General features: G+C 41.2%; 1 protein-coding gene across 1 annotated transcript in view; it reads right to left on the bottom strand.

The window, feature by feature from the left end:
• Positions 1-11,590, bottom strand: part of LOC128666770 (gastrula zinc finger protein XlCGF57.1-like) — a 120,456-nt gene that overhangs the window by 88,077 nt on the left and 20,789 nt on the right. The window contains exon 2 of the mRNA XM_053721556.1: positions 1,905-2,030. Coding sequence (XP_053577531.1) covers positions 1,905-2,025 — 121 coding nt within the window. The 5' untranslated portion in view covers positions 2,026-2,030. The remainder of the gene's footprint in view (positions 1-1,904; positions 2,031-11,590) is intronic.

The following is an 11,590-nucleotide window of genomic DNA, read 5'->3' as shown; positions in this document are numbered from 1 at the left end:
GCTAATTACATGAAAGAAAACATCATTTATGTAAGAACTTACCTGATAAATTCATTTCTTTCATATTAGCAAGAGTCCATGAGGCCCACCCTTTTTTGTGGTGGTTATGATTTTTTTGTATAAAGCACAATTATTCCAATTCCTTATTTTTTATGCTTTCACACTTTTGTCTTATCACCCCACTTCTTGGCTATGCGTTAAACTGATTTGTGGGTGTGGTGAGGGGTGTATTTATAGGCATTTTGAGGTTTGGGAAACTTTGCCCCTCCTGGTAGGAATGTATATCCCATACGTCACTAGCTCATGGACTCTTGCTAATATGAAAGAAATGAATTTATCAGGTAAGTTCTTACATAAATTATGTTATTAATTCTGTATTTTAGTTTTGCTTTTATAATTTTTTATGGGTTTTTTACATTAGGACCATCCATACCACCTGTTAAATAAGCGCCTCCTATAGGTTCTCTGTCACAGAGTTTCCAATCTATAGTAATTTGTGGACTCGCCCTGCCATTAGAAAGACATTTTGGTAATGCTCCAATGAGGAGAATTCTTTTACAGCCTCTGTAGTATATAATATATTCCCTGGTGTATAGTGCTACAAGAGATGCTGGTTTCTATGGCTAATCGTTGCATCATGATATAAGAATCTGCAGTGAAAATAAGGGTCATCTGCCCCTATGAATAGTGACAGTAACCAGATACTGAGCCCACTAGAGCCGCTGCTTCCCACACCCAGAACTATAATGAAGAGCCTATGACTCTGGGCACTCACTGTGTGTTATGGTATCAGACACATGTATGACAGGATCACTGTGTGTTATGGTATCAGACACATGTATGACAGGATCACTGTGTGTTATGGTATCAGACACATGTATGACAGGATCACTGTGTGTTATGGTATCAGACACATGTATGGCAGGATCACTGTGTGTTATGGTATCAGACACATGTATGGCAGGATCACTGTGTGTTATGGCATCAGACACATGTATGGCAGGATCACTGTGTGTTATGGCATCAGACACATGTATGGCAGGATCACTGTGTGTTATGGCATCAGACACATGTATGACAGGATCACTGTGTGTTATGGCATCAGACACATGTATGACAGGATCACTGTGTGTTATGGCATCAGACACATGTATGGCAGGATCACTGTGTGTTATGGCATCAGACACATGTATGGCAGGATCACTGTGTGTTATGGCATCAGACACATGTATGACAGGATCACTGTGTGTTATGGTATCAGATACATGTATGGCAGGATCACTGTGTGTTATGGTATCAGACACATGTATGGCAGGATCACTGTGTGTTATGGCATCAGACACATGTATGGCAGGATCACTGTGTGTTATGGTATCAGGCACATGTATGACAGGATCACTGTGTGTTATGGTATCAGGCACATGTATGACAGGATCACTGTGTGTTATGTATCGGACACATGTATGGCAGGATCACTGTGTGTTATGTATCAGACACATGTATGACAGGATCACTGTGTGTTATGTATCAGACACATGTATGGCAGGATCACTGTGTGTTATGGTATCAGACACATGTATGGCAGGATCACTGTGTGTTATGGTATCAGACACATGTATGGCAGGATCACTGTGTGTTATGGTATCAGACACATGTATGGCAGGATCACTATGGGCCAGTAGTACAGTGTGTGATGTATAACTGGCGGTGGCACCTCAGCTAGATGACCAACCACATAGCAGTGCAAGGGAAGGGTACACAGGGCTGTATATCTCCTGAATGATTTTATTAAGTAACAAATGTCTGTAATGACCAACACCCAGATTATATACTAGTTTAACACAAGGCAAGATTATGTGCGTTTTCCTCTGTCCCATTCCCTGTAGAGTTACATAAATTATTACCTAGAGACCACAGGATCTGGTAATTATCCATCATCACAGTCTTATAAAGTTTTTTTTGTTCTTCAGTTAAAAGGCCCCACTCCTCCTCGGAGAAATAAACTGCAACTTCATGAAATTCCATTTGTTCTTCAAAAAGAGAGGGGAAAAAAATCAAACCATCAAAAACTAGAATTAACAAGTAAAGTATAAACCACACAGAACAAAATTGTGACAATGAGCAAGAGCAAACCCATAGCCAGTGATCATAAACAGCCAAGATCAGTGCTCAATTTTCATGGGTTCCACTGCACTGGTGCCCCAAAATTGTTCTTAGAAACTGGATTCTGTTCCAGATATCACACATTTTATTCCTCCTCTTAACTCACCTACCTGTTAAATGCTCTAACAGAAGGATATGGCAACTAAATTATCTTGTCCTGAACCTGTCTTATAAACTCAGTCCCTGCTTTCACTGCCCTGCTATATATGTTAGCACAGCGCTATCAGATGAATATTAGAGAGGTTCTTGCTGCTTCATAAACAGCCAGCTCCCTTGTAACTTATATGCAGAATTAGAATATTAGACAGATTCCTCTCTGCCTCATACACAGCCAGCTCCCTTGTATCTTATATGCAGATTTAGAATATTAGAGAGGTTCTTATTGCCTCATACACAGCCAGCTCCCTTGTAACTTATATGCAGATTTAGAATATTAGAGAGATTCCTCTCTGCCTCATACACTGCCAGCTCCCTTGTAACTTATATGCAGATATAGAATATTAGAGAGACTCTCGCTGCCTCATACACAGCCCTTTAAAAGCACCTCAGATACAGACATATATTATAGAAATGTCATCCTTTATACACACAACCCCTAATACTTTATATAAATATGTAGATTATATAGAGGTCCCCTCTACCTCATATATACACACATAAATAACATAATTAATCACACACACATTACATGCAGTTACACACATATATATATATATAGATTTAACAACAGGCGAGAGGACATGATTCGCTGTAACGAATCATGTCCGAATGTCAGGGTGCCAGGAATCAGACTGAGACAAGAAGTGCAAAAATAATAACTCCTTTATTAATAGCAAAAAATAATAAAAAGTCCACAAGTCAAATAAGCCAGGAGTCAAAACTAGAGATGGTAGTCAGACGAGCCGAGTCAGGAGCCAAAGCGAATAGTCAGACGAGCCGCAATCAGGAACAAGGAGAACAGCAGAGTCAGGAACAAGCCAGGGATCAGGAACCAGGAGGGACGTCAGACAGCCAGGTAATACACAGGAGCTCTCACAAACAGGTCTGAGACAACGCAAGGGCAAAGCATACTGAACAAAGGCCCTTTAAATAATAAGTGATGACATCCCAATTTTGAGACTACATCCTGTCTCACATGGATGATGTAAACCAGTCTGGCCATAAAAGGAAGTGCAGGAAGTGAGCAGCATCTCCCAGAATGCACCAAAGTCAGCAAGAGAGGTGAGTAAAATGGCTGCCAGCAGCACATGGCAAACAAGTCAGGAAAAAAACATAATTTATGCTTACCTGATAAATTCCTTTCTTCTGTTGTGTGATCAGTCCACGGGTCATCATTACTTCTGGGATATTATCTGCTCCCCTACAGGAAGTGCAAGAGGATTCACCCAGCAGAGTTGCCACACAGCTCCTCCCCTCTACGCCACCTCCAGTCATTCGACCAAGGACCAACGAGAAAGGAGAAACCAAGGGTGTAGTGGTGACTGGAGTATAATTTAAAAAATATTTACCTGCCTTAAAAAACAGGGCGGGCCGTGGACTGATCACACAACAGAAGAAAGGAATTTATCAGGTAAGCATAAATTATGTTTTCTTCTGTTATGTGTGATCAGTCCACGGGTCATCATTACTTCTGGGATACCAATACCAAAGCAAAAGTACACGGATGACGGGAGGGATAGGCAGGCTCATTATACAGAAGGAACCACTGCCTGAAGAACCTTTCTCCCAAAAATAGCCTCCGAAGAAGCAAAAGTGTCAAATTTGTAAAATTTGGAAAAAGTATGAAGCGAAGACCAAGTTGCAGCCTTGCAAATCTGTTCAACAGAGGCCTCATTCTTAAAGGCCCAAGTGGAAGCCACAGCTCTAGTAGAATGAGCTGTAATTCTTTCAGGAGGCTGCTGTCCAGCAGTCTCATAGGCTAAACGAATTATGCTACGAAGCCAGAAGGAGAGAGAGGTAGCCGAAGCCTTATGACCTCTCCTCTGACCAGAGTACACGACAAACAGGGAAGACGTTTGTCGAAAATCCTTAGTTGCCTGCAAGTAGAACTTGAGGGCACGAACTACATCCAGATTGTGTAGAAGACGTTCCTTCTTTGAAGAAGGATTTGGACACAAGGATGGAACAACAATCTCTTGATTGATATTCCTGTTAGTGACTACCTTAGGTAAGAACCCAGGTTTAGTACGCAGAACTACCTTGTCTGAGTGAAAGATCAGATAAGGAGAATCACAATGTAAGGCTGATAACTCAGAGACTCTTCGAGCCGAGGAAATAGCCATTAAAAACAGAACTTTCCAAGATAACAATTTTATATCAATGGAATGAAGGGGTTCAAACGGAACACCCTGTAAAACGTTAAGAACTAAGTTTAAACTCCATGGCGGAGCAACAGTTTTAAACACAGGCTTGATCCTAGCTAAAGCCTGACAAAAGGCCTGGACGTCTGGATTTTCTGACAGACGCCTGTGTAACAAGATGGACAGAGCTGAGATCTGTCCCTTTAATGAGCTAGCCGATAAACCCTTTTCTAAACCTTCTTGTAGAAAGGACAATATCCTAGGAATCCTAACCTTACTCCAGGAGTAATCTTTGGATTCACACCAGTATAGGTATTTACGCCATATCTTATGGTAAATCCTTCTGGTAACAGGCTTCCTAGCCTGTATCAGGGTATCAATAACCGTCTCAGAAAAACCACGTTTTGATAAAATCAAGCGTTCAATTTCCAAGCAGTCAGCTTCAGAGAAGTTAGATTTTGATGTTTGAATGGACCCTGTATCAGAAGGTCCTGTCTTAGAGGTAGAGACCAAGGCGGACAGGATGACATGTCCACTAGATCTGCATACCAAGTCCTGCGTGGCCATGCAGGCGCTATTAGAATCACTGATGCTCTCTCCTGTTTGATTTTGGCAATCAATCGAGGAAGCAGCGGGAAGGGTGGAAACACATAAGCCATCCCGAAGTTCCAAGGTGCTGTCAAAGCATCTATCAGAACCGCTCCCGGATCCCTGGATCTGGATCCGTAGCGAGGAAGTTTGGCGTTCTGGCGAGACGCCATGAGATCTATCTCTGGTTTGCCCCAATGTCGAAGTATTTGGGCAAAGACCTCCGGATGAAGTTCCCACTCCCCCGGATGAAAAGTCTGGCGACTCAAGAAATCCGCCTCCCAGTTCTCCACTCCCGGGATGTGGATTGCTGACAGGTGGCAAGAGTGAGACTCTGCCCAGCGAATTATCTTTGATACTTCCATCATTGCTAGGGAGCTTCTTGTCCCTCCTTGATGGTTGATGTACGCTACAGTCGTGATGTTGTCCGACTGAAACCTGATGAACCCCCGAGTTTTTAACTGGGGCCAAGTCAGAAGGGCATTGAGAACTGCTCTCAATTCCAGAATGTTTATTGGTAGGAGACTTTCCTCCTGACTCCATTGTCCCTGAGCCTTCAGAGAATTCCAGACAGCGCCCCAACCTAGTAGGCTGGCGTCTGTTGTTACAATTGTCCAGTCCGGCCTGCTGAATGGCATCCCCCTGGACAGATGTGGCCGAGAAAGCCACCATAGAAGAGAGTTTCTGGTCTCTTGATCCAGATTCAGAGTAGGGGACAAGTCTGAGTAATCCCCATTCCACTGACTTAGCATGCACAATTGCAGCGGTCTGAGATGTAGACGTGCAAAGGGAACTATGTCCATTGCTGCTACCATTAAGCCGATCACCTCCATGCATTGAGCTACTGACGGGAGTTGAATGGAATGAAGGACACGGCATGCATTTAGAAGCTTTGTTAATCTGTCTTCTGTCAGATAAATCTTCATTTCCACAGAATCTATAAGAGTCCCTAAGAATGGAACTCTTGTGAGAGGAAAAAGAGAACTCTTCTTTTCGTTCACTTTCCATCCATGCGACCCTAGAAATGCCAGAACTAACTCTGTATGAGACTTGGCAGTTTGAAAGCTTGAAGCTTGTATCAGAATGTCGTCTAGGTACGGAGCTACCGAAATTCCTCGCGGTCTTAGTACCGCCAGAAGGGCACCCAGAACCTTTGTGAAGATTCTTGGAGCCGTAGCCAATCCGAATGGAAGAGCTACAAACTGGTAATGCCTGTCTAAGAAGGCAAACCTTAGATACCGGTAATGATCTTTGTGAATCGGTATGTGAAGGTAAGCATCCTTTAAATCCACTGTGGTCATGTACTGACCCTTTTGGATCATGGGTAAGATTGTCCGAATAGTTTCCATTTTGAACGATGGAACTCTTAGGAATTTGTTTAGGATCTTTAAATCCAAGATTGGCCTGAAAGTTCCCTCTTTTTTGGGAACCACAAACAGGTTTGAGTAAAACCCTTGTCCTTGTTCCGACCGCGGAACCGGATGGATCACTCCCATTAATAACAGATCTTGTACACAGCGTAGAAACGCTTCTTTCTTTATCTGGTTTGTTGACAACCTTGACAGATGAAATCTCCCTCTTGGGGGAGAGAATTTGAAGTCTAGAAGGTATCCCTGAGATATGATCTCTAGCGCCCAGGGATCCTGAACATCTCTTGCCCAAGCCTGGGCGAAGAGAGAGAGTCTGCCCCCCACTAGATCCGGTCCCGGATCGGGGGCCCTCGGTTCATGCTGTCTTTGGGGCAGCAGCAGGTTTCCTGGCCTGCTTGCCCTTGTTCCAGGACTGGTTAGGTTTCCAGCCTTGTCTGTAACGAGCAACAGCTCCTTCCTGTTTTGGTGCAGTGGAAGTTGATGCTGCTCCTGCTTTGAAATTCCGAAAGGGACGAAAATTAGACTGTCTAGCCTTAGCTTTGGCTTTGTCTTGAGGCAGGGCGTGGCCCTTACCTCCTGTAATGTCAGCGATAATTTCTTTCAAACCGGGCCCAAATAAAGTTTGCCCCTTGAAAGGTATATTAAGTAATTTGGACTTAGAAGTTACATCAGCTGACCAGGATTTTAGCCACAGCGCCCTACGTGCCTGAATGGCGAATCCTGAGTTCTTAGCCGTAAGTTTGGTTAAATGTACTACGGCCTCCGAAATGAATGAATTAGCTAGTTTAAGGACTCTAAGCCTGTCCGTAATGTCGTCCAGCGTAGCTGAATTAAGGTTCTCTTCCAGAGACTCAATCCAAAATGCTGCCGCAGCCGTAATCGGCGCGATGCATGCAAGGGGTTGCAATATAAAACCTTGTTGAACAAACATTTTCTTAAGGTAACCCTCTAATTTTTTATCCATTGGAACTGAAAAAGCACAGCTATCCTCCACCGGGATAGTGGTACGCTTAGCTAAAGTAGAAACTGCTCCCTCCACCTTAGGGACCGTTTGCCATAAGTCCCGTGTGGTGGCGTCTATTGGAAACATCTTTCTAAATATAGGAGGGGGTGAGAACGGCACACCGGGTCTATCCCACTCCTTAGTAACAATTTCAGTTAGTCTCTTAGGTATAGGAAAAACGTCAGTACTCGCCGGTACCGCAAAGTATTTATCCAACCTACACAATTTCTCTGGAATTGCAACAGTGTTACAATCATTAAGAGCCGCTAAAACCTCCCCTAGTAATACACGGAGGTTCTCCAATTTAAATTTAAAATTTGAAATATCTGAATCCAATCTGTTTGGATCAGAACCATCACCCACAGAATGAAGCTCTCCGTCCTCATGCTCTGCAAGCTGTGACGCAGTATCAGACATGGCCCTAGTATTATCAGCGCACTCTGTTCTCACCCCAGAGTGATCACGCTTGCCTCTTAGTTCTGGTAATTTAGCCAAAACTTCAGTCATAACAGTAGCCATATCTTGTAATGTTATCTGTAATGGCCGCCCAGATGTACTAGGCGCCATAATATCACGCACCTCCCGGGCGGGAGATGCAGGTACTGACACGTGAGGCGAATTAGTTGGCATAACTCTCCCCTCGCTGTTTGGTGAAATTTGTTCAATTTGTACAGATTGGCTTTTATTTAAAGTAGCATCAATACAGTTAGTACATAAATTTCTATTGGGCTCCACCTTGGCATTGGAACAAATGACACAGATATCTTCCTCTGAATCAGACATGTTTAACACACTAGCAATAAACTTGCAACTTGGTTACAATCTTATTTAACAAAAACGTACTGTGCCTCAAAGAAGCACTAAACGATTAAATGACAGTTGAAATAATGAACTGAAAAAAAAAAAAACAGTTATAGCATCAATCCTTAAAAAACAACACAACTTTTAGCAAAGGTTTGTTCCCATTAGTAAAGTAACAATAATTAAATTTGAAACATAAAAATTACAGAGCAACGTTTTTAATCACAGTCAATATATAAGTCTCACAGCTCTGCTGAGAGAATCTACCTCCCTCCAAAGAAGTTTGAAGACCCCTGAGCTCTGTTAGAGATGAACCGGATCATGCAGGAAATACAAGAGTAACTGACTGGAAATTTTTGATGCGTAGCAAAGAGCGCCAAAAACGGCCCCTCCCCCTCACACACAGCAGTGAGAGAGAAACGAAACTGTCACAATTAAAACAAGCAACTGCCAAGTGGAAAAATAATGCCCAAATATTTATTCACTCAGTACCTCAGAAAATGCAAACGATTCTACATTCCAGCAAAAACGTTTAACATAATAAATACCTATTAAAAGGTTTAATGTACTTTTAACAGAGTAATTCCGGTGAAGTACCATCCCCAGAATACTAAAGTGTAGAGTATACATACATGTCATAACGGTATGGCAGGATTTTCTCATCAATTCCATTCAGAAAATAAAAACTGCTACATACCTCAATGCAGATTTATCTGCCCGCTGTCCCCTGATCTGAAGCTTTTACCTCCCTCAGATGGCCGAGAAACAGCAATATGATCTTAACTACTCCGGTTAAAATCATAGTAAAAACTCTGGTAGATTCTTCTTCAAACTCTGCCAGAGAGGCAATAACACGCTCCGGTGCTATTGTAAAATAACAAACTTTTGATTGAAGTTATAAAAACTAAGTATAATCACCATAGTCCTCTCACACGTCCTATCTAGTCTTTGGGTGCAAGAGAATGACTGGGGGTGGCGTAGAGGGGAGGAGCTGTGTGGCAACTCTGCTGGGTGAATCCTCTTGCACTTCCTGTAGGGGAGCAGATAATATCCCAGAAGTAATGATGACCCGTGGACTGATCACACATAACAGAAGAAAACCTGACACCGCTTGACCTCGCTAAATGCCGACAGCGTAAGCTGTCGGCATTTAACATTGCACAAGCATTTCTAGTGAAATGCCTCTGCAATTCCGCTCACTGGCGGCCAACCAGCCGCTAGCAGGGGCCGTCAATCATCCCGATCATATCGATTGATTTCAGTCCGCCACCTAAAATGTGGCGCAGAAGTTATGGAGCAGCCTTACACATATACTGTACATCAGTTACGCACATACACATTACACATATAGTGTACATCAGTTACGCACATACTGTACATATTACATATAGTGTACATCAGTTACACACATACACATGACACATATAGTGTACATCAGTTACACACATACACATGACACATATAGTGTACATCAGTTACACACATACACATGACACATATAGTGTACATCAGTTACACACATACACATGACACATATAGTGTACATCAGTTACGCACACACACATGACACATATAGTGTACATCAGTTACGCACACACACATGACACATATAGTGTACATCAGTTACGCACACACATTACACATATAGTGTACATCAGTTACACACATACTGTACATATTACACATAGCGTACATCAGTTACACACATACACATTACACATATAGTGTACATCAGTTACACACATACTGTACATATTACACATAGCGTACATCAGTTACACACATACTGTACATATTACACATATAGTGTACATCAGTTACACACATACTGTACATATTACACATATAGTGTACATCAGTTACACACATACTGTACATATTACACATAGTGTAAATCAGTTACACACATACACATTACACATGTACAGTATATGTGTAATGTGTATGTGTGTAACTGATGTACAGTATATGTGTAATGTGTATGTGTGTAACTGATGTACAGTATATGTGTAATGTGTATGTGTGTAACTGATGTACAGTATATGTGTAATGTGTATGTGTGTAACTGATGTACAGTATATCAGTTACACACATACACATTACACATATAGTGTACATCAGTTACACACATTACACATATAGTGTACATCAGTTACACACATTACACATATAGTGTACATCAGTTACACACATTACACATATAGTGTACATCAGTTACACACATTACACATATAGTGTACATCAGTTACACACATTACACATATAGTGTACATCAGTTACACACATTACACATATAGTGTACATCAGTTACACACATTACACATATAGTGTACATCAGTTACACACATTACACATATAGTGTACATCAGTTACACACATAGACATTACACATATAGTGTACATCAGTTACACACATACACATTACACATAGTGTACATCAGTTACACACATACACATAGTGTACATCAGTTACACACATACACATTACACATATACTGTACATCAGTTACACACATACACATTACACATATACTGTACATCAGTTACACACATACACATTACACATATAGTGTACATCAGTTACACACATACACATTACACATATAGTGTACATCAGTTACACACATACACATTACACATTACACATATAGTGTACATCAGTTACACACATACACATTACACATATAGTGTACATCAGTTACACACATACACATTACACATAGTGTACATCAGTTACACACATACACATTACACATATACTGTACATCAGTTACACACATACACATTACACATATAGTGTACATCAGTTACACACATACACATTACACATATAGTGTACATCAGTTACGCACATAAATATTACACATATAGTGTACATCAGTTACGCACATACACATTACACATATAGTGTACATCAGTTACACACATACACATTACACATATAGTGTACATCAGTTACACACATACACATTACACATATAGTGTACATCAGTTACACACATACACATTACACATATAGTGTACATCAGTTACACACATACACATTACACACATAGTGTACATCAGTTACACACATACACATTACACACATACTGTACATCAGTTACACACGTACACATTACACATATACTGTACATCAGTTACACACGTACACATTACACATATAGTGTACATCAGTTACACACATACACATTACACAGATACTGTACATCAGTTACACACATACACATTACACATATACATTACACATATAGTGTACATCAGTTACACACATACACATTACATATATAGTGTACATCAGTTACACACATACACATTACACATATAGTGTACATCAGTTACGCACATAAATATTACACATATAC

The sequence above is a fragment of the Bombina bombina genome, chromosome 7 (assembly GCF_027579735.1).
Source record: "Bombina bombina isolate aBomBom1 chromosome 7, aBomBom1.pri, whole genome shotgun sequence".
NCBI lineage: Eukaryota > Metazoa > Chordata > Amphibia > Anura > Bombinatoridae > Bombina > Bombina bombina.
This window is presented reverse-complemented; position numbering and strand designations above follow the sequence as displayed.